The sequence below is a fragment of the Phoca vitulina genome, unplaced genomic scaffold, assembly GCF_004348235.1.
Source record: "Phoca vitulina isolate PV1807 unplaced genomic scaffold, GSC_HSeal_1.0 scaffold85, whole genome shotgun sequence".
NCBI lineage: Eukaryota > Metazoa > Chordata > Mammalia > Carnivora > Phocidae > Phoca > Phoca vitulina.
The window spans coordinates 1,044,244-1,067,957 of record NW_022589788.1 but is presented as its reverse complement, the minus strand read 5'-3'; the positions used below and the strand labels follow the sequence as shown (position 1 = coordinate 1,067,957).

Here is a 23,714-nt window from a genome sequence, read left to right as displayed (position 1 = left end):
GAGCCTGGGGCCCCTGGGCTGGGAGTGCAGGCTGGTGGGAGTGGCCTGCCTGGGGAGACCATGTCCACGGGGCCCCAGGGGCCGCCCACCCCATTTCCCCCGGCCTGCTTTCCCTGCGTCACCTCATCCGTCCCCGCACGACCATTGCGAACATGACCCCATCTTAGGAAAGAGGGGGTGTGGGCTCAAAGGTCCGGGCTGGGTGGAGGGCCTTCTGGGAGCAGGCATGTGAGCGCTCGGCTGGGCGGCTCAGGCCGCGAGGCGGGGGCACCGCCCTGGGCCTGGACCCGGGGAGGGCCCTTCGAGACTGCGTGCGCTGGCTCGGAACGGGACCGACAGCTAGCAGGAGCTCGGCCACACAAGCCGGTCCGTCGGCGTCCCTCCGCGGGGCCCTCCCCCGAGGGCCCCAAGACACCCGTGCCTCTCCGCGTCGACCCGCCACCGCTGCTACACGGAAGGGCCCAGCACGCGTGCGCGGCCGGCGCGACGGGCCCCAGAATGCCGCGCGGCCTCGGGGGCTGGCCGTCGCGGGGCACGCCGGGACCCGTAGTTCGCGGCGGCGCGAGTCCGCCCCGCACTTGGCGGGCGGCGGGCGCCCGAGGGGCCCAATGGGAGCGGAGGCCCGGCCGCCCCGCCCCGCGCCGCCGGACGCTGTGAGGGGACATGGCTGCCGCCGGTGCCGGGTCCTTGAGCTGAGCGTCCGCCGCCGGTAGCCAACCGCCGCTTTCAACCGTCCGCGCGGGCGGGCCGAGGCGCCGGCGGGCCGGCGAGCAGCCGCGGCCTCCGCGCAGGAGGAGGCAGCAGCAGGAGGCCGGAGCGGCCGCCGCGACCGGGCACATGGCGTCCATCTTACTGAGGAGCTGCCGCGGCCGGGGGCCCACCCGCCTCCCGCCGCCCCGCGCCGCCGCCCCGAGGGGTAAGCAGCCGGCGCTCCGCCGACAGCGCGGGGCTGGGGGCCGGGAGCCGGGGCCGGCGGGGGCCGGGAGCCGGGGTCGACGGGGGCCGGGTGGGGGCTGGGACAGGGGCTGGGGCCGGCGGCGGCGGGGCGCCGGGGCCTGGGGCCGGGACCGGGGCTGAGGCCTGGAGCCCGGACCAGGGGCGTTGGGAGGACAGGAGCAGGGGGCCGGATGTCCGGGCGGGCGGCCTAGGGCTTCGGGCCCCGGCTGCCGGGCGGCACCCCAGCGCCCGGCGGCGCTCTGGTGGGTGGGTGGGTGGGTCGGGGCGCTCGGACGCGGCCCGGGGCTGGGGTCACGCCGTGCTGGGACCTTGGGCCGCCTTGCCCCTCAGCCCCGCCCTGGCCAGCCCGTTGTCGGGGTGTGGGTGCCGCGGGCGGGGCGGCGGCCTGTGACTCACTCGCGCTGTGACCTTAGCCGCCCGGCTGCTGGCCCGGCGTCCTGAGCGGGGTTTGGAAAGTCTTTTGAAGGGAGCGCGCTGACCGTCAGCCCTAGGACTGTCTGGGCGCTCCTGTCGTGGTTAAGCTTGGTGGAACGTGGTTCCACCTCGTGTTCACTCACGAGGACAGTCGTGCCCTTGGGCCACGTTTAGGACTCTTGAGAAATGGCCAGGGTCTGGCAGACACGAACGAGCTGGATCTGCGGACCTGTAGGACATCCGTGGGGCCCATATCCTTCTAGGACTCTTGGGTGTCTGTAGAGGGGCCCCAGGCCTTGCTGGGCGTGGTCCCAGGCAGGTCTCTTGGTATCCCCAGCCTCAGTGACCATACTGTCTACGCAGAGATCACACCTAACTCGGGGCTCTTAGGGGCCACATGTCAGTAGCCCAGGCTCCCTTTCTGATTCTTCTTATATATTAACCTTTCTGAGTTTGTTCCTTATCTGTTAAGATTAGGACTTCTCTTATGAATATTAGAGACTCAAGTGAAATATATTTCAAAGTACTTTACGATTCACAAAAACACCCCCAAGAAACATAATTCTTGTAATTTTTAACATAATGGCTGGTTGGCTGCTTAGAACTTTGGAGCCATGGGAAGGGCACTGAGCAGCTGGAAGTGACGGTGTGAATAGTCTGGGTGTCCAGGTCCCTCTGTTCTCCTTGTATCTCTTCTAAGCATGGTAATAAAAATGCTTTGGCCACTTCAGGTTTCTGTAGTAGTTCACGGTTTAAAAGTGAGCGGAATTACGGGGCGCCTGGGTGGCTCAGTCGTTAAGCGTCTGCCTTCGGCTCAGGTCATGATCCCAGGGTCCTGGGATCAAGCCCCGCATCAGGCTCCCTGCTCTGCGGGAGGCCTGCTTCTCCCTCTGCCTCTCTCTCTCTCTCTCATAAATAAATAAATAAAATCTTTAAAAAAAAAAAAAAAAAAGTGAGCGGAATTTGTTTTTGTGGTTGTATCATTCTGGGAGCACAAATGTTTCTTGTAGTTAGCACTGTTCTTTATTATACAGGAAGGGGCTGAGAGTGGCTCAGAATTGGGTTTGCTGTAGGACCAACAGGGAATCCAGAGTCCTGGAGACCCAGGACTGGACTTCGAGTCCAGTCTTGGACCCTCCAAAACACTCCGATCTGGGCACAGGGGCCCTTTTCTGCAGCACATTTCCTCAGTATTAACCTTTTCTGTCAGTGTGGCTTATTGTCACAATTAGTAAACCAACATTGTTACATTGTTATTATCTGAGCTCCATACTGTATCCAGATTTCTTTTATTCTGCCCCACACTTTATTCTGATTTTTTTTACTTTGTTATTTACATACTCTCTATTCGCATTTGTTTTTTTATTAGTACCTTTCCTTTATTGTGCACATTTTAATTCTGATGTCTTGCTGTATCCCAGGACCTTATCCAGGACACCGCATTACATGTAGTTGTTATTTCTCTTTAGTCTTGGCTGTGATACGTTTCTCAGGCTTTCCTTGACAGTTTTGAGGACTGTTCAGCTCTATTGTAGAATCCCAGCCTTCAGGGAGGGGAGGGGGTCTGGGGATTGAAATCGATTGCCCGTGGCCTAGGGTATAGTCAGTCATGTCTAGGTAATGAAGATAAGAAAAGAACTCTTGAATAGGGAGGCTTGGGGAGCTTTGGAATTGGTGGCATCTGTAGATGCTGACCCCACAGGGACAGAGGCTCCTGCACTCAGGAGTCTTCTACACCTTGCACTATGTACCTCACCATCTGGCTGTTCCTCATGTCCTTTATAATAAACTGTAATAGGAAATAGAGAATTTTCCTGAGTTCTGTGTTGTTCCAGAGAATTAATAAAACTGAAAGTGGTGGTGGGAACCCTCATATTTGTAGCTGGCAGAAGTGTGGGTGACCTGAGAACCCTACTTGCAACTGGTGTCCGAAGCGGAGCAGTCTTGTGGGACCGAGCCCTTAATAACCTGTGGGTATGCACTAACTCCGGGTAGGGTCAGACAGAACCTATTGGTAGGCTGCCCAGCTGGGGCCAGAGAGTTGTAGAATTGGCTGTTGGGGGGAAAAAAATTAAAGGGACTTCTAGAAGGAGGGAATGGTCCATCTGTGGCCCATATCCCGGAGTCTTCTCCCCACCCCGTCCCCCTGGAGTGGGCTCCTTAGAGGGCTGGGGAAGCCTTCAGAGTGGGGAGATTGTGGGAAGGGGCCAGGTAGGACAGGGGATGTGCAGTTCACACAACATAGTGACAGGAGGGCAGGCCAGGGAGCTGTGGGAGCTGTGACAGCTTGTCTCCTTGCTGGGGGGCAGGTGCAGGACCAGGAGCCATTGCTGAGCTATGTTCTTGGGGTGCGGGGCTGGCGCAGGTCTGGGACACTTCTGTTTGGTCCTCAGCTGGGGTGAGAAGGGCTTGGTGTGACTAAAAATGTAATGTTTGAAATATAAAAGATGATGAATCATGGTCACCACTTGGGAGCCCAGACCCCAGCTTTAAACAAGGCTGTCACCTGTCCTACAAGGTCCTACATTTGATGGGAATAGCCTTCTACACAGGAGAAGTTGCCTGTGATGACCCTGGGCTCCACTTGAGATACATGAAGTGACAAGTGGAAGTCTTTGTCTCCAGAGGGTCCGCTGGGAGCAGCTCGGGTCTCCCCTGCCTGGCCTGCTTGGAGGGTGTCTTGGAGCTGGCACCTGTCCCCTGCTGTGCCCGTCTTCTCTCCTCCCTTCTCATGCTGGCTGTCGGAGTGAGCCCTCGGCACTCTGCACCTGCTCTGTGCTCTCCTGCTGCCGGAGGGTCTTAGGATGCCAGCCTGCCTTTCCAGCCTTGCTGCCTGGCATCCTCTCAGCACGGTGCCTCTGGCCCCACTGCCCCTAGTATGTGTCTCGTTCCCTCCACAGGTGTTTCCACAGCACAGGGCTTGATCACAGGTAAGCCTGAGTATTGGTCATGAGAACGGACTCTGAGTTGATGCTACGGAAGCCGCGTTGAGTTAGAAAAAGTGTCAGAAAATATATCAAAATCCTAAAAGTGTGCTGTACATTCATCAATAGTGTTTATCCAAGAAATAGCTTGCTCTTGGCATTTATTTTACCAATAATTCTCATAGCCCTCGCCCCCTCCTGTGGGCAGAGAAGGTGTTGGGTTGTTTGGGTGGGGCCCTTGCTTGCTCTATGGGGCTGTCTGTGCGTTGGGGGTCCCGTGCAACCTGGCATCAGCTGGAGCGAGTAAGGAGTGGTCCTGCCTGGGGAGACCCCCAGGCCTGGGCTCTGTGGACCCTTGGCTGGTGGAACCTGGTGTCCCTGGATGGGGTATTTGAAGCCGGGGGCTGCCTCAGATTCCCCTTCTTTCCTAAGGCTACCCCAAGACCCCGTGTTCCTAACTGGACAGACCCTTCACTTGCAACACTCTGAAACCTTCCAACACTCAGAACAGGCTTCTAGAAACTTACTCTGCAAAGGAGAGTCTAAAAGGTGGTATCCGTCTACAGCTCGTGGTTTGAGACTTACATCTTGTTTTCTCCTCGTCTTTGTCGTAGGTAGTCTGGGAGATCGTGCCTGTCTTGGCTGTGCCAGCACCGTGGGGCTGATAAGCCACCTGTAAGTCAACAACGTTACCGTATGTGCAGTGGAAGTGGGAGCTTGAAATGCTTGACTGATGTGTGACTCCTGATTTTGGGGAGACGGTATATTTTACCTTCCTGTTCTTTGTTTTTATTTCTTTTTAGCCTTTATCTTTGCATTTTGAAGTACATAACCTCATACGTTAGTAGATCCTTGGAAAATAAACATTCATAATTCCAGTACTTGTTGTAAATATTTCTACATTTCAGTGTATTTTATTCTGGTCTTTTTTTCATATGTCTGTTTTTCAAAACAGACAATGCTGTGTACTTACCATGCACTGTGTGCTTTTCCACGCTCCCACGTCTGTTGTTGTCGGTGGCTTTTCATGTACTTGTGCAAAGAGACATAGGATGCGCCGCCAGGCAGCATTGTAGGTGTTGGACTCTGTCAGTGAACACATTAGACCCTCCCTTGAACCCCATTTGGTCCTTCACAGAGCATCATGTTGAGTGACTGCTGGCCACAGGGCTCTGCCCCACCTGGTTCTGGGGACATGCCTGGAATGTGGTAGACTTAGCCCTTCCCCATAGTGGTGCTTTTGCAAGGCTGGAGGGCTTCCTGGAGGAAGTGGCATCCATACTTCCCTTGGTTCCTGTGCTCTCCCACCCACCATTCCCTCTACCCAGCATCCCCGAGCATAGTTTCCTTGTGATGCCCTCCCCCACCTGCATGGTCAGATGCCCCGACCTCTCTCCTGACTCCCAGGCCCTTGTCCTCTTGCCCCAGAAACCCAGAGTAGAGCCCGTCTCTCCCTTCGGACATCTCTGATTCTTCCAACTGGAGAGTGCAGACCTCTTCCCAAGTGCCCCTCACAACCACGGAGCCATGGGGTCGTCTGAGTTTTCTTACTCATTTGAGATGGTTCATTTGTCACCTCATCTTGGCTATAACACTTTTCTGGAGAATGCCTTCCTGGAACAGATTTAATTCCCTAAAATAAAAACTATGTAAGTCATACACGAAAACTTGGTTGATGGTAAAGCAAAATTGTGCTTAAACACAGCGGGCTTGCGAGGCTTTTCTTGCATGTGTGAGTGTCTCTGTGGAGTGGGGTTGACATACATGCAGGGTATGGTGGGGACACAACAGAGTCTGTTTCAAACCCCCTCCCAGCAGCAGTCCCTGGCCCCTGCCTGTTGCAGGAGTACTCCCACCTGGCTCTTGGGTTTGATTTTTTTTTTTTTTAAGATTTTATTTATTTGAGGGGCGCCTGGGTGGCTCAGATGGTTAAGCGTCTGCCTTCGGCTCAGGTCATGATCCCAGGGTCCTGGGATCGAGCCCCGCGTTGCTTCTCCCCCTCCCTCTGCTTCTCCCCCCTGCTCATGTTCTCTCTATATATATCTCTGTGTCTCGAATGAATAAATAAATTTTTAAAAATCTTTAAAAAAAATTTTTTTATTTATTTGAGAGAGAGCACAAGCAGGGGGAGCAGCAGGGAGAGGCAGACTCCCCGCTGAGCAAGAAGCCCGATGTGGGGCTCCATCCCAGGACCCTGGGATCATGGCCTGAGCCGAAGGCAGACGCTTAACTGACTGAGCCACCCAGGGGCCCCAATCATGGGTTTGATTTGATTTGATTTGATTTTTTAAAGATTTTTTTATTTATTTGACAGGGAGAGACACAGCAAGAGAGGGAACACAAGCAGGGGGAGTGGGAGAGGGAGAAGCAGGCTCTTGCTGAGCAGGGAGGCCGACACGGGGCTCAGTCCCAGGACCCGGGGATCATGACCTGAGCCGAAGGCAGCCGCTTAACCAACTGAGCCCCTCAGGTGCCCCCCCCGGGTTTGATTTTAATTAGATTTATCTTTTGACCAGTGTAAGATGTTGTCATGAACTCTTTATGATGTGGAGCCATTGATGAATGTGCATAGAACATCTTTACTCTTGCCAAAGTGTGCATTTCTAGATAATTCTAAAGCAAACTCTGTAATCCGCGGGTAGCCTTTCAGGGGCATGGGGCCCAGTGTGAGGCTGGAAACTGGCTGGTGATCCCGGGGTGCAACTCATGCTTGCCATAAAGGATGTAGCCTCGTAAGGCCAGCTCTTGGGTTTTTTTCAAGACAAGCTGGAGGTCTGGGTTTTTGTGTGAAGTCTCTGGTTTCTAGGTACTGACCTCTAAGGCAGATTAGAGGACTGCCATGTGGACTGGTTCACCTGCATGAGCCACCACGGGGGCGGGGTAGGGGAGCCTGCAGAGCCTTCTGCACCTTTTCCTCTTACATGGGGGTGCTCGTCGTGTCTGGGTGGCCTGCACCTGACGTTTACCCTGGTGAGTCCTGCTGGCTTTTACCTGCAGGGGACCAGGCCTGGAACACCTCCTTTCTGGACAGTCTTTCTGGGTTTACTTTTGAATTATTTCAGTTTTAAAGTGGTCTTTTTGGGATTGTAACTGGAGTGTCCTCAAAACAATAAAATCGGGGCACCTGGGTGGCTCAGTCTGTTAAGCATCTGACTTTGGCTCAGGTCATGACCTCAGGGTCCTGGGATCGAGCCCCACATCAGGCTCCCTGCTCAGTGGGAAGTCTGCTTCTCCCTCTCCCACTCCCCCTGCTTATGTTCCCTCTCTCACTGTCTCTCTCTCTGTCAAATAAATAAAATCTTTAAAAAAAAAAACAACATAAAATTATTTGGGAATATTAACTTAAAGGCACCCACAGTTTCCCAGAGGGTAAGCTGTTTTCTTTAGTAAGACCTTCTCTCTGTTTCAGGAAGAGGTCTGTCATTTTCTTTATCTGGGCCACACCCGCTACCTTTAAGAAGCGCCCAGACGTGTTGGGTTTGGTGTCGATGGACCTCCTTTCTCATTCTTTTTCTAAGTGATTATTGCTGGCATGTAAATCACCAGTCTTCTTGTGTCCAACCACTTCTCACAGCTCGTTTCTCATACTCTCGCTCACATGGTACCACCTGTCCTCGGTGGCGGGGCCTGCGGGGGCACAGCGCCCTGTGAGGCTCCTGGTGCCCGTGCTCCTGCCACTTGGCCGCTCCATCCGCTGCCAGGCCTGGCGTCAGAGCGGCTACGGCCCTCCTGCGTCGTCACCGCAGCCGATTGGGAGCGTCCAGTGTTTGGTCTGTGTAATGTTAGCTTTTGTTTTCAGTACTCTCTGCCCTGTCTTTTTATTCTTACTGTACTAAAATGTTTTTATTAGGGATGGACGTCGAATTTTTCAAGCACCTTTAAGAGTCAAATGTACCTGCATTTAAGATTCATATTAAAATACAAAAATGGCTTTATTAATACAAATTTTTTATAACTAATAATTTTTAGAAAGTTAAGCGCTTTCTTTAGAAAGTGAAGCAATGCGGGGCACCCGCTGGCTCAGTTGGTGGAGCGGGTGACTCTTGCTGTCAGGGTTGTGAGCTCAAGCCCCAAGTTGTCTGCGGAGCTTACTTAAAAATAAACAAAAGAAGACTATAGGGAAAAAAAAATGTTGAGCAATGGGAACTATAAAGCTGTTTGGCTGAACGCCTACATTTCAAATGAGAGATTACAGGTGAGAGTTGAAGTCTTTATCAGTCTCAGCATCCTGGATATGTTGCTTTTCCTTTTGATGACTCAGTATAAGAAATACTGAGCCACATGGATAAGGACAGGTGACCCTTGAACAATGCAGGGAGGGGTCTGGCGCCGACCCCTGGGCAGTGGAAGATGCACATACGACTTGACTTCCCCAAGCTGAACTGCTGCTAGCCAGCTGTTGACCAGAAGCCTTGCTGAACAAAACGGTCAATTCGCACATATCTCATGTATCATGTGCTGCGTTCTTACAAGAAAGCAAGCTAGACAAAAAGTCGTAAGGAAAATGTACTTACAGGACTGTCCTGCCTTTATCAGAAAACCTCCATGTGTAAGTGGGTCCAGCCACAGAAGTCCACGTTGTCCTGAGGCCAGTGTGATTCTCTCTGTTGGTTCTTTTGCGATCTCAGTCTTCAGCTAAAATGGTCCAGACCCCAAACGGTGAGCAGGTGGGGAGTTTCTGATCCAAGACAATGTCATGGGCATTGTCTGGCTGCTCTTGACCTCCTTTATCATAAAAATAAAGACAGCAAGGGAGCACCTAAAATTGGGAATAAGCAAACTAACTCATTAGTCCTGGAGCTCATTCCGTAGGAAGAGTGGGGCTGCCGTGAGGCTCTTTCCAGAGTCTGGTGCAGTGCGAGTGCTCATAAGACGGGCTGCCGAAATGCGAAAATGGTGGTGCTAGCTGCTTCCCCGGTCCCTGGAGTGCTCCCGGCACAGGGTGCGCTGTCCTGGGGCCTCGAGGGCTCTGACAGGTGTTGGGATGTTGCAGGCGGAGGGGCCCCTTGTCCTGTAGGCAAGCGCCGTTTCACCTCTTGTCTCTGGGCAGAGAGATGGCCTGCACTTCGGGCATCATTCCTCTCGGTCCTGGTACGTGTTGCTCTGTTGTCAGTCTTTGCTTCCCTTCTTGCTGCTGGCGTCACTTTGCCCTTGCCGGCATCGTGTCCCTGAAGAATGGAGGGTGGCACGTGGAGGCTTGCTATCCTCCCTGGCCCAGCCTCAGGCCATCGTCTGGGTGAGCTGTCCCCTCAGGAACGGGACGTGTTAGGAGTCGAGTAGGCACAGGAGTTCTGCCGTTGACAAGAGTTAGGGAGGTGCCACGGGGAGAGCCGGTGTGGGTCCCTTTGCCTGCCGTGCCACCCTGTGGTTGTGCGGCTGATGCCACAAGGCACGGGACGTGCTGACCCCGTGAATGCGTTCTTTTGCCAGGCATGACTTAGTTTTTCTTTTTTTTAAAGATTTTATTTACTTATTTGACAGAGAGAGAAAGAGCACAAGCAGGGGGAGTAGCAGAGGGAGAGGGAGAAGCAGGCTCCCCGCTGACCAGGGAGCCCGATGTGGGGCTCGATCCCAGGACCCTGAGATCATGACCTGAGCCGAAGGCAGACGCTTAACTGACTGAGCCACCCAGGGGCCCCACGACTTAGTTTTTCTCTTTTTTTTTTTAAGATTTTATTTTTAAGTCCTCTCTCCACCCAGTGTGGGGCTCAAACTCACAAGCCCGAGATCAAGAGTCACATGTTCTACCTACTGAGCCAGCCAGGGTGTCCTTGGTTTTTCTTTTCTTGAAGGTGGCAGCAAGTTGTGTGTGTTGAGGTGGACGTAGGCATCAGCACCCTAAAGTAAAACGGGCACCTTGGATAGGAGCCCCCAAGCTTTAATGCCAATAGCCTGTCCTCTAGTGACTGCGAATTTCTTGTTGACACGTTGCTTTTGCCCAGAGTGGGTTTTCCCCACTTTGAAGGGAAAAAAGAGGAAAAGCAGGAGAAGGGCAGGGGCCTACTGACCCTGTGTGGGTGGGGCGGGTGTGCGCTTCTCGGGAGCAAGGCCGAGCCAGGGGCTCTCGTGAGCTGGGGCAGAGCAGGGCCCCAGCTGCCCATGGGAAAGCAGCCGTGCGCAGATTAGTGTTATTTTGACAAATATTTTTAAAATAACAGATTATGCAATTTTATGCTTTTTGAAAATAGCTAAACCTTTCTGGCTAGATTGCTAGTAATGCTAGTCTCTAGTGTGCGTGAAGATAGCCAGATCTTGGAGCGTCACTGGGCCCAGCTGGATACACCAGGTGCTCTTCTGCTTGCTCTGTTCTCACGAGTCTGTCTGTGCCTGTGGGCCGCCCCCTGCAGCTGCTGACATCATGCCTTCTCAGGGAAGCCACTTGCTTCCTTTTGCTAATTGAGGGTTGGAAAATGGGATAATTAAGTTTGACAGGGTTAGGAGGTAAGGTTTTTTCCTGTGTGTGGGCATTGTCATCGCCCGCACTGGGAGGTGAGGCCGAGGCGCGGAGGGCCCAGGCTGTGGCCACGGTCTCACAGCCCCACGTGGCTGAGCAGCTCTGCTGTGCTCCGTGCAGCCTGCCCCTTCCAGCTGTGACCCAGCAGGGTGAGCTCAAGGCCACCACCTTCCCGCTCAGGTGTTGACTGTGGGGACCTGGGGTTCATGGCACAGGACTGACCCTGCCCTTGCAGACAGGCCGGAGGCCAGCACGGGGTTGATCGACGGGAGGCCGGCGGTGCCCCGTGCCTGAGGTGGGCACGTCCCTGTTTGTCCTTCGGTATTCCCCATCCGTAAAAGGTGCAGCTGAACTGGACACTCACTAGCTTCCTTCCAGCCCTCAGCTGCTCTGATGGGAGAGTAATCATAGCTGCCACCTTTCTGGTCGGTGTTGCTCGTGCCAGACACTGTTCTGGGTACTTCATATATATTACCACACCCACTTACAGAGGACGCTCCCGAAGCACAGAGGGGTTAATTAAGTTGCCCAAGGTCTCACAGCAATAAGTAGTGGATTGGAATTTGAACTGGGACAGGCAGCTGTAGAGCTCAGGTCCTCACTGCTGGTGTTGGGCCAGGTGCAGTGAGATGATCCAGCAGATGGGAAGAGGCTGGGGCGTGTTGCCTCTGAGGTTAAGTTGGGAGCCTGTGGCCTCCCAGAAGCGGATTTGTGCACCAGGGAGGGAGGAGGTTTCCGGTAGGACAGGTGAGGTACATAGAAGATGGTGGGGTTCTGAGAATCGTGCAGGTAAATTGCTCCAGCACTGGGCTGTAATTGAGGCTCTGGGCTGAGCAGAGGGAGCAGCACAGGGAAGAGAGGGAGGAGTGGGCTCTGGATGTGATTTGTTGGGTTTTTGCCATTTTGCACAAACATCTTTGCTGGACTGCACACAGGGTTGGGTCACCATTGATTCGAGTGTCCTCACTGACTTCCAGGACTTGCTCAAGAGCTGCAGGTCTTTGTAGAAAGTCACCTGGTAGGGGAAAGGACCCCGCCCTCAACCCTGCCCCACCCCAAATTCCCCAAGTCTGGGAACCCACATGGGAGATCTGCCCCAAGGTTGGGTCTCTCTAGTCCAGAGGTCAGGCTTCTGCTGTTTGTGTCCAGCCTGTCCCTTAACCCCAGGCCCTAGCCCCTGCCCAGGCTCCTTGGTGTCCTGGTGTCCTCCATGAGCCCACGGGGACTGGCTGCCCTTGGTCTCTTGCACAAGCCCCTTGCAAGCAGCTTCTCCTCTTCCTGATGTGTTTTCTGAGCATCAGGAAGCGGTGGGGAGTCTGTTTCACGTGCCAGGAACGTTGAGTGTGCGTGTAGTTGTGATACGGCTCTGGTTTGTGTTGTTCTCGTCGGTATGTGGTGCTGGGAGGTCGTAGACAGTGGCTGGCTCCTCATCGCTGTTTTCCTTTTTCCCTTTTCAAGGAACATGCCATTTCGCTGCTGCACTCCCGTCCACCCCGTGCACCTTTCCTTCAGAACCGATCCCCGTGGCTATTGGACTCTGAGGCCCGAGCGCGTGTGCTCGGCGGCTGGAGTGCCGTGGGCCCCCACCTCCGCCAGTCTGGTTGTCCCAGGGCCACCGTTCCTTCCCTTGCGCTGCTGGCACTCGTCGCCCCCACTGGGCGATGACTCTGTGGTGGAGAAGTCCCTCAAGTCCCTAAAGGACAAGAACAAGAAGCTGGAGGAGGGAGGCCCCGTGTACAGCCCCCCGCCGGAGGTGGCCGTGAAGAAGTCGCTGGGGCAGAGGGTCCTGGACGAGCTGAAGCACTACTACCACGGCTTCCGCCTGCTCTGGATTGACACCAAGATCGCCGCGCGGATGCTCTGGCGAATCCTCCACGGCCACAGCCTGACCCGCAGAGAGCGCAGGCAGGTAATGGGCACGCGAGACTTCCTGGTCCATTCCCCTTCTAGGAGCTTTAAAATACGTTTAGAGCTTTTTTCTGCCACTTTTGGTTTTTAAAAACAAAAAACAAAAAAAACCACAGAAAAACCAGCCTTCGACCCTCCCTGTGAGCCACGCTGACGGCGGCACCGCCCTCTGCCGGAGCTCCCGGACGTGTGTCCTCAGCCCCAGAACCTGCCCGAGCTTGTGGCTCCGCGTGGGGCGCACCAGCGCTCTCTGCCGTCCACCAGCTCTTTTTTTTTTTTTAAGATTTTATTTATTAGAGAGAGGAGCGAGAGCGAGAGAGAGCACGATTTGGGGGGAGGGGCAGAGGCCGAAGGAGAAGCAGGCTTCCCGCCGAGCAGGAAGCCCAGTAACACGGGCGCCATCCCAGGACCCCGGGATCGTGACCTGAGCCAGAAGGCAGACGCTTCACCGACTGAGCCACCCAGGTGCCCCATGCCATCCCCCAGCTCTTAAAAAAGTCTTCCTGTTTTTCCAGGAGCCCAGACCTTTTAGGTCTCTTATTTTGTCTGAAATAACTGATGGTTACACCGTTGACCTTTCTTTCTTCCCCTCTTGCTCTTTTTTTTTTTTGGTGAGTCCCCAGGGGCAAGGGGCAGCTTTAACATTCTCAGCACCCTCAGATTCCCCAAGGAGAGGTGCAGTGATGTCTGTTCTCTTGAAGTTGACCTTCAGAGGATCTTAGGAATTGGCTGTCATGTATGAGAGTTACTTTGGCTTCTGATTTTATGCTAGTTCTCAGGAACTTCATGGAAAACATGGGTCATTGTTTTAACTGGCTGGAGTGTCCCCTGAGATGCTGTTTTAGGAGGGAGCAGGTTGAGGATTGGAGGAAGGAGCAGTGGCGTTGGGATTTCAGAATCATGCTCTTAGCGCTCGCTGGGTGTTGATTACAGCACACAAGTTAATGCTTTATGACCTGGACTCCCTTCTGCTCCTCCCCCATCCCATTCTGCCTTGAAAGGTGCATGTGTTTGCTACTTCATTGAAGACAGTGAAACTTTAAGAAAAAACAGAGTTGGAGCAGATGAGCCCATCCCAGGGCGACGTCCCAGTGTGGACACGGGCTTGGCTGAGGCCGCGTATCCGTGTTGCCAGCTTTAAGGAGGGGGCTTGTGGAGCAATGCTTTTTTCCCTCGGTTTAGGGCCTTGCAGGTACTTCGAATTTGAACAAAACTTGGCAGTCCTGATAATTATAGAAAAGTGACTGTTAAATTATGTTTACAAAGGCAAAGAGATTGTAAAATAATTTGTGTAAGTATTGTGTAAGCGGGAGGTACATTTGAAGTGTGAATTTAAGGTCACGCAACTGCTGGATGCTTGCTGATGGTGTTAAGTAGAGAATGACAGGACTGTGTGGGACTCCTGTGGGGTACGACGACCCGGAGGGTAGCTTTGTCCTCTGACTCTGGGCCCCGTGGGCCTGCAATGTTTGCTGGGGGGGGTGCTTCTGTGCCCTGTCGCAGGAGACGTGGCTTAGCCACGGAGATGGCTCAGCGGCAGCGCCCGGTGCCCAGGGTCACAGTGCATGTCTGTTGACGGTGTGTCATGTGGCCGTGTGGGCAGAGACGGTGCCGTCATGGGCCTCCGTTCGTGCTCGAATTAGCTGCGTGCACTCTGGATGCTTCCGGGTCCTGGTTTTCCAGCCGGGACAATGTGCAGCTGTCCGTGGAGAGGTGCAGTTAGGGCCTGCTTGGTGGGCTCCCGGGGTCTCTGGGGAGCTGGGGGGGGTTGATTCTCTGCCTCCCCAGTATGCTCATGGCTCCTCCTTCCAGAGCTTTCCCTCCAAGTGCTGACTTCAGGTGGAGCATGTTAGAGTGCTGATGCTCACCATTGGTGATGCTCTTAGGATGGTGAAATTGCTGGTCCATCCTTTGACGCCAGGCGCGTGATCGAGAGTTAGCGCGGTTTCTCTCTGAGGCGTTATTTCCTGAGTCTCTGGCTTTGTTAGACTGTTACCCGCTGCAGCCTCTGCTCCCTTCGGTGTGGTGACCAGGTGTGGCGGGCGTGACACTTGGCCCCCAGCCCTCGGCTTCTAACCAGGGCTCCTCAGAGACAGCGCTCACCAGCAGTGCTACGAGATGAGCTTGTACACCACGTTGGATGGGCCTGTGTCGGGAAGTAAGGAAGGACCCGAAAATAAACAAGGGGGGCACTTCTGGGGGTTGTCAATGTGGAATAAAACAATTTTTTTTTCATTTCTTTTAGCAATATTGTACGGTGTCATATTTTTTGATGCTATTACAAATGGAATTTTTTATTGTGGTAAAATACACAATCTAAAATTACCATTTTTATGTATATGCTCCTGTGGCACTGAATACCTTCACATTGTTGTGAACGTCCCCACCCTCCACCTCCAGAACTCTTCCATCTTACCAAGCCCACACTCTGCCCCTCACGAAACACTAGCTCCCCACACTCTCCCCGGCCCCCCGACACCCACCATCTACTTCCTGTCCCTATGATGGGACTCCTCTGCGGGCCTCATGTCACACAGCATCCGTCCCTTGGTGGCTGGCTCCCTTCACTCAGCACAGTGTCCTCAGTGCCCACGCAGGTGGCGGCAGGTGTCAGTCTCCTTCCTGTTTAAGGCTGAACGACACTCCACCATGTGGGTTGTGCGTCCTTTTTGTTTATCCATCCGTCCGTCCTTCCATGGACACTTGGGTTCTTCCATCTTTTGGCTCTTGTAGGTAAATGGAGTCTTTGAAATTTCAGTTTCCAGTTGTCAATTGCTAGTACAGTTGACCCTTGAACAACACAAGTTTGAACTGTGTGGATCCACTTATGTGCAGATTTTTTAATAAATGTATAAACATAAAAAACATACACACTACTGTAAATGTACTTTCTCTTATGATTCTCTTAGTATTTTTGGGGGGGGGGTTTGGCTTTATTGTAAGAATACAGCATATGATACCTACAGCACAGAAAATGCGTGTTCATCGACTGTTCTTGTCCTCACTGAGGCTTCCTGTCAACAGGAGACTCTTAGCAATTACCTTTTGGGGGGAGTCAAAATTTATACGTGGATTTTTGACTGGGTGGGAGGGTCACTGCCCCTAACCTCTGTGGTGTTCAAGGGTCTACTATATAGAGAAGTACAACTGTTTTTTTTTTAAAGATTTATTTATTTGAGGGGCGCCTGGGTGGCTCAGTCGTTAAGCGTCTGCCTTCCCAGCATCCTGGCATCGAGCCCCGCATCGGGCTCCCTGCTCGGCGGGGGACCTGCTTCTCCCTCTCCCACTCCCCCTGCTTGTGTTCCCTCTCTCACTTTCTCTCTCTCTGTCAAATAAATAAATAAAATCTTAAAAAAAAAAAGATTTATTTATTTGAAAGAGAAAGAGCGTGCGTGTGTGCATGAGTGGGGGATGCAAAGAGAGAGAATCCCAAGCAGACTCCCCGCCCAGCACAGAGCCCGACCCGGGGCTCCATCTCACCACCCTGAGATCAGGACCTGAGCCGAAACCAAGAGTCAGATGCTCAACTGACTGTGCCACCCAGGCGCCCCAGGAGTACAACTGATTTTTATATATTGATCTTGTGTCTTACAGATTTACCGAAGTCCATTATTTTGGTATCTTTTGCTGTGGTGGGTTGTGCTGTTTTGTTTTGTTGGGGGGGGGGGGGGCAGAGGGAGAGAGAGAGCGAGTCTTGGGCAGGCTCCGCTGCGGAGCCTGACGTGGGGCTCGATCTCACGGCCCTGAGATCACCCCCTGAGCTGAGATCATGAGTCAGCTGCTTAACCGACTGCGCCACCCAGGCGCCCCTGCATCTGTTTAGATGGTCATATGGTTTTCCTTTTTTTAGTTTTATTGATTAAATGGTTGAGATTATATGATTAAAAACAAGACCCAACTGTATGCATTCTACAAGAAACACACCTTAAATGTAGAGACAAATAGATTCCAAGTGAAACAATAGGAAAAGGGAAGTGGTGCTGACAGAAGAAGGCTGGCCAGGCCTTCTGAGCGCCGGACTGTGGTGACGGCAGAGCAAAGATGAGAAGGTCATCCTGGTGTCCAGCATTTCATGATGCTAAAGGGGTCAAGTCGGCAGAAGGATAAAACATTCCTAAACATTTATGTACCTAATGACAGAAGCCAGATGCCAAAGAATATATTGTATGGCTCCACGTATGGGAAATGTCCAAATAAAGCAAATTTACAGAAACAAATCAATTTGCTATTTGCCTCGAGCTGAGGGTAGAAACGCAGGTTGACTACAGATGGACATGGGGAACTTTATGGCATGACAAAAATGTTCTAAAAATGGGTTATGGTGATAGTTTCACAATCTGTAAATTTACCAAAAATCATTGAATTACACACTTAGTGGTGAATGTTATGGAAGTAAATTAAACCTCAATAGAACTACTTACAAAAAAATTAATGGACGAATGTCAAAAACCACATCAACTTGAAGGGACTTTCCATGGTCGAATCCTGGACCATTTGAATATAAAAATAAAAATAGTAATGAATTGTAAACAAATGAAGAAATATAGGAATCCGTGAATCTGTTTTGACAATAAATAGGAAAGTGAACATGCGAGGTTTGTAAATGAGGAGATAGGTTCAGGTTGGGGGTCCCTGCTCGGTGCCCCGCAGAGTACAGACTGGTTTGAGAAGAGCCAGATGAGTGCCATCTAGGGAGAAAAGCCTCAGGTGCGTCATCCACAAACTCAGGGCACACACCATCGAGGGCCAGGTGGCTCCTGACAGACGAGAGGGGTCGCCAGCACTTAGGGAGCCGGGCTCCAGCGGGGATGGACCACGAGCCCAATCATAAGTGTCAGATGAGGCCGAAACGAAGCCGTTTCTAGGACTGACGTGGCTCTTCCAAAGCACGTCTAGTTCGTGACCATGGACACAGACACGTGGACGTGCACGGGAGTGCCTTTGGTGCCTGTGAGCGTAGGCAGTTGTGAGTGCAAGCCATAGTTGACTGGTCGTGAGAGAAGAGAAAGCTGAGCTGCCTGGGGGTGCGGCAGGGAGTGTCCACTCGGGGATTTTGGATGATTGCAACCTGCGCATTTCTTTAATGGCTTCAGCGGTAGTTGATTCTATTGATGAAGCACTTGGATGTTTGTCAGTCATTGCTCTGCAGTGCAGGGTTAAGTCAGGCCATCCTGAGAAACACACAGCCAACACTCTTCCTTTGTGCTGACCGTTTGGGGTGGGCAGCATGGCCGGTGCCAGCTACGGCCAGTCGTCGGCCTGCTGCTCCCGTCCCGGGGCGCCCAGGCCCGGTGGGCAGCGCCGTGGCTGTGTCAGGCCGTCCCTGCAGAGCAGGGCCCCGCAGTGGGCGGGGCATGAGGGGACGGGGCCACGGCTAGGGCGAGCGTCCGCCCTCCTCTCTGAAGGCTGTCTTCCGTGGTTTAGACACGGGAGGAAGAGCCGCCTTTGGGAGCAGGCGGCGGAGCCATCTGGGACGTCGTGCTCTCACCGACCCCTGCCAGGTGCTGCCCGTGGTCGCGCCTCTGAGGGTCACGTGAGCAGTGTTGTCGCCTCACCCTCTGACCCCTTCGGCCTTTTCCCAGTTTCTCCGGATCTGCGCTGACCTCTTTCGCCTGGTCCCCTTCCTGGTCTTCGTGGTGGTGCCGTTCATGGAGTTCCTGCTTCCTGTCGCTGTGAAGCTCTTCCCCAATATGTTGCCGTCCACGTTCGAGACCCAGTCCATCAAGGTGACGGGGCGTCGGGGGCGGCGAGCTCAGGGCAGGGCGGACGTGGATGCAGTTAGGGCGTCTGCACTGTTGGCGGCTGACGTTCAGGTGTCCCGTGTTGCCTTCGTGACTCAGCCGTGCTTCGGACATGCTTCTCTGTAAACGTGTTTTAGAATACGGTTTCTCTGGCCCAGCTCTTCAGGCCACAGGTTGAGGCTGTGCGCGGGGGTAAGAGCCATGGACTCCACACCGCACACAGAGCTTAGAAGCGTCACTGGGCGGCCCTGCTCCAAGAGGCCACACAAGTGTTTTTTAAAACCATGAAATGGAAGAGAAAGTCTCAGAATGCGTAGCACCTGGGTCCTGGGTGGGAGTGAGTGCCGTTCAGGGAGATGTGGCGGCACTGGGTTGAGGGCTACCGTGAACTCCGTGCTGTGGTTCCCATCGGAGGACTAGGAGCAACTGCTCTGACTGGTGCCAGCCAGGGAAGCCGTGGGGAGCCGGGGTGCGGGCCAGGGGAGTGCAGCACCCCCTCTTTGACCTCACAGGAGGAGAGGCTGAAGAAGGAGCTGCGCGTCAAGCTGGAGCTGGCCAAGTTCCTGCAGGACACCATTGAGGAGATGGCCCTGAAGAACAAGGCAGCCAAGGGGAACGCCACCAAAGACTTCTCCGTGTTTTTCCAGAAGGTGCTGTGATGCTCTGGGGCCCTGGTGGCCTCAGCCCACGGGTCCCAAGTGTTGGTTAGAGCCTCAGGGCCGCCCCATCTTATTTGGGGGCATGCCTCACTGCCTCACTTCTTTCTTCTCTCTGCTCTACACACACGGCAAGAGTGGGGCTCCCCGACAGGCGTGGACTAGTGCTGTAGGGGGTGTAACCGGGAGCCCCACCCCGGCCCCGTACTCGGTGAGGTCAGGCCTGCTCTCCTGAGAACTTGAACCTCGCTGACATTCACCATTGTTTGCCTGTGTCTCCAGACTTCGCAGCAGCCCCAGGGGTGGTAGAGTTTGGCAGATGAGGAACTAAGACCCTGCAGTGGTGACATGCTGGAGGGCCAGGCTCGGGGGCCAGGCTTGGGGGCTGCTCCCCAGCTACGTCCACAGTGGGGAGCCTCTTGCCAGCCGGCAGCCGCGGCTCTGCGCGGGCGGGAGGGGGGCAGCAGGTGGCCGCGTGCTGCATGGAGGCGTCCTCCACAGGGAGCCAGCGCAGGCTTGCTCAGGGCGGCTCCCCAGCAGGAGCGTAATGACAAGGCAGATCCGACGGAGGGTGTGGATGGTCCGGGGCTCTTCAGCTGATCCTCCTTTGTTTCTTCACTTGAGGCTTGTGGCCCAAGTCCATGGGTGGTGCCGGGGAGCGCGCGCGCGCACACACACACACACACACACACACGCGCGCGCGCGCGCGCGCGCGCCCCGCCCAGTGGCTCACCCACGTGATTGCTCCCGCAGATCCGAGAGACAGGCGAGAGACCCAGCAATGAGGAGATCCTGCGTTTCTCCAAGTTGTTTGAGGACGAGCTGACCCTGGATAACCTGACGCGGCCGCAGCTGGTGGCCCTGTGCAAGCTGCTGGAGCTCCAGTCCATCGGCACCAACAACTTCCTGCGCTTCCAGCTCACGATGAGGCTGCGGTCCATCAAGGCTGACGACAAGGTGAGCGGCCTGCGGTCGTGGCTCTGCCTCTCCAGGTGCTTAGGTTTCTGGTTGCAGAAGCAGCAGTGTCCTCACTCTAAAGCTCTGGTGGCCCTGTCATTCCCAGATCATGGCTCTTTGCCCACTCTGTGCCCTGTGTGCGCACACTGGATGCGTGCGCGCGTCTGCTGCAGTAACACTGGAACTGTCCCGACAGGTGGTCAGTTGGCAGGACATTAGGAGACCTGCCCACGTCGCTGAGTATTTGTTGGAAGGATGACTGGCAGCGATTGCCTGTTTCATTACATGGACATGTCATAACTGTTACGTGGATGCATCATAACTTCCTAACCATCACTTTCGCTGATATTTTCCTACTCTAGACAGTGCTGTAATAAACATCTTTTAACATGGATTTTTGTTCCAGATCTTTGATAGTTTTCATAAAGAGAGTGGCTACAATTGGGACTCCCAAGGGAAAGGGCAGGAGGACCAAAGCAAGTGCCGGCCCACAAGCAGATTACTCCCAGGGCTGCGCTGAGCGCTGTGTCCTCCCGCCTGCCCACACGCCAGGGCACTTTTCCTGGGAGGAGCTCCTAAAACCGCCTTCGTGTCCTCCACCGGCGCTTCTCGCCGTATGGTCTCCGGTGTCTGGTGTTCTCATAGCTCTCCAGGCACACCTCGGAGGTGCTCAGTTCCGTCCCAGACCGCTCGAGCTCCGCTTTCTTGAACAGCTCTTCGTAGCTCCTGTCCGATTATTCCGAAAACTGTGGTCTGGAGGTCTTTGTTTTGTTTTCTTGGGTTTGTGTGTTTGCAGTATCTAGTTGTGCCCGAATGCAGACATGTCTGTGGGAAGTTTCTGGGCTTCCGGGTGTCGCCGTCTTCCTCCGGGAGGGGCCCACCCGAGTCTGCTCTGCTGTCGAGGGCCCGGTCGCCTGGGGATCACAGCCGCAGTCAGGGCTGGGCCCGCAGCCTGGCCGAGGCCCTCCCCCACAGTGCTGCCTGCGTAGCTGGGCCCCGGAGGCCCCTCCGCTTTGTGCAGATTTTCTGCCCCACTCCTCGGTTCTGTGCTGCTCAGTTGGGGTGCCTGAGGACGGGGTTGTTTCCCGCCCGTCCTCCTCCCTGGGCGGCGGCCCTCGAGGCCTGTCTGCTCGAGCAGCCCCTCGACTCCGGCTGTCATCGTCTTAGCCCGGCGAGATGTCTCTGCCGTTCAGCCGTGGCCCCAGGCCTGGACTCTCAGCCTGCCCTAAAAGTTGGTCGAAGTTGCCGTGTCCCAGTGGCTCACAGACGGACAGCCCACACTTCCGTGGTTGCCTGGCCTTTCCGTCCACATGCTCTCGCCGTGCACGAGCCCTGGTTGCGTTAGCTTTCAGACGCTGCCTGGTGTGTATTGTGTGTGTTTTACTGCCTTTCTGGGAGTTCTCAGCCGGGGAGTGGGTCGGATGAGAGTGGCTCCTCGTCGTAGCTTGAAGTAGCAGAGCATCACTGTGTTTCTGAAAGGATGAAAAGAAACCTTTTCTCCAGCGCAGTACAGGTCATCTGGGAACGTACTCCGGGCACGCACTGCAGGAGAGTGAGGGGGGCTGCCTTGTGGCTGCCCCCACCCGCCCCACCTGCAGAGAGGCAGCTCGAGGGCAGGTCGCCTGGGGTTGAGTCCTGGCCACTCGCCTGCTCTGTGATCTTGGACAAGTCGTCCTGCTGCTCAGCGCCACAGTGGCCAGACCTCCACCGTCGGGAAGGTGGAGTGGGCTTCCTTTCCCCTGGATGTTGACGTTAAGTGACAAGATTGTGAAACCTGGGAGAAGACCCTGGGACCCCAGGACCAACCCGGTGGGTCTTTGTGCCTTGGGGCTGAAGAGACGGCAACGAAGAGGTGCTGATGTGTGCAGACTTCCAGAGCCTGATGGGGGCGCTCACTGGCTCCGTCGCTGGAGCCTGTGACTCTTGATCTCAGGGCTGTAAGTTCGAGCCCCACATGCGGTGTAGAGATTACTTAAAATTGAGATCTTTTTTAAAAAGCAAGCAGAAAACACCCTAACAAAAGCCTGCTCTCTCTGGCCAGAGGACAGGAAAGGGGCTGCTTCGCAAGACAGAGGACTTGGGACAGTGACCGCTCTACCCCAACAGACACTAGGGGGATGCCGTCACCCCTCCATGTGCACTGCTGGCTGAGGTCTGAGGCCGCCACCCTCTTCCGGATGTCACAGCTGGGACGGTGTCCAGGAAGGCCGGCCGATGGTGCCGAGCTGCCCTCCTTCCCCGGGGTGCAGTGTCCATAGACCAGCAGGGGCCAGGGCCTTCACTTCACCTAACCGCTCCCAGGCCTTGCCCTGCGCCCCACTGGGGTGGTGTCCAGAGCCAGGTGGGCTGCCTACCCCACCTAGCCCAGGAGGTATGGGGAGCCCTGGCGGAAAATTAGAACTCGAATCCCCACTACCCCAGCAGAAACAGAAGTGCCTCCTCCGGGGCTCAGTGGAGGCTGAATGGGGGCCTGGCAGCAACGAGCCGGCACCCTACCTATTCCAAACTGTGCCACGGATGTCGTTTTTGGGTATAACCAAGAGATAACACAGAGAAGTCAACCATTGAAGGGAGCTTATGACTCACATTTGCCCTAGAAATGGGGGCACAGCCCCCATTGAGGGCCAGATGAGACCTTGACACACCTGGGGACCAGAAAGCGGGAGCAAGGGAGGACCTGGGACCTGGCCTGTATTACTCGTGCAGTAGGAGTTAGGAGTGGCTGGCCGCAGGAAGTGACACAAGGCTCAGGCTTTGTGGTTGGAGGGTTTGAAACCGGATTCTTGCATTCCCATGAAAGCCAGGCCACGGGGGGGGAATCTAAGCCATGTAGGCTTGTTGGTTTGGATCAATAGATGCCAGATCATCAATTGCAAAATCTGTAGAAGTTGGTTAGAACATTACTCACCACTCCCATGCCAGAGTGCTGTCCAAGGGAGCCAGCTAAGATCGAATATTGAAACAAGATCCAGAATCTCATTTTTAACACCCAAAACGTCCGGGTTTAAATTGAAAATCACTCCTTATGTTAAGAATCAGAAGGCTCTTGGGACACCTGGGTGGCTCAGTCGGTTGAGCGTTTGACTCCTCAGCTCAGGTCTTGATCTCAGGGTTGTGAGTTCAAGCCCCGCTCTGGGCTCCATGTGAAGCTTTAAAAAAAAAAAAGAAGAAGAACAGAACGTTCTCAAAGTGGATAAGCAAAGGCAGCCGATGGAGATAGCAGAGACGTGAGACCCAGAGGACGGTTGTGAAGCAGCCCTTGGGTAGCCACAAGGAAGCATGGTCCTGGCAGAGAAAACGAAGAAAAACCAAATGGGAATCTTTTTTTATTTGAAAATTTTATTTATTTATTTTAGAGAGAGCGTGAGCAGGGAGGAGAAGGGAAGGAGAAAGAATCTGAAGCAGACTCCACCCTGAGCACAGAGCCCAACCTGGGGCTCGATCCTGCGACCCTGAGATCACGACCTGAGACGAAACCAAGAGTCAGATGCTCAACCGACTGAGCCACCCACGTGCCCCACAAATGGAAATTTAGAGAAGTGAAAAATAAAATCCAAAATAAAAAGCTTAATGGATGAGCTCTATAGCAGAAAGGGAGAGGACAGAAGGACAGGCTCAGTGAACTTTTAAGATAAAACAGTAGAAATCACCCATCTGAACACCTGAGGAAATAGTTTAAAAAAATGAGCAAAGGGACGTCTGG

General features: G+C 54.3%; 1 protein-coding gene across 1 annotated transcript in view; it reads left to right on the top strand.

Moving 5' to 3' along the window:
* Window positions 1-601: 601 nt before the first annotated feature.
* LETM1 (leucine zipper and EF-hand containing transmembrane protein 1) overlaps window positions 602-23,714 on the top strand; it is a 38,222-nt gene continuing 15,109 nt past the window's right edge. The window contains exons 1-6 of the mRNA XM_032395524.1: window positions 602-916; window positions 4,910-4,970; window positions 12,208-12,658; window positions 18,240-18,383; window positions 18,911-19,048; window positions 19,808-20,011. Coding sequence (XP_032251415.1) covers window positions 838-916; window positions 4,910-4,970; window positions 12,208-12,658; window positions 18,240-18,383; window positions 18,911-19,048; window positions 19,808-20,011 — 1,077 coding nt within the window. The 5' untranslated portion in view covers window positions 602-837. The remainder of the gene's footprint in view (window positions 917-4,909; window positions 4,971-12,207; window positions 12,659-18,239; window positions 18,384-18,910; window positions 19,049-19,807; window positions 20,012-23,714) is intronic.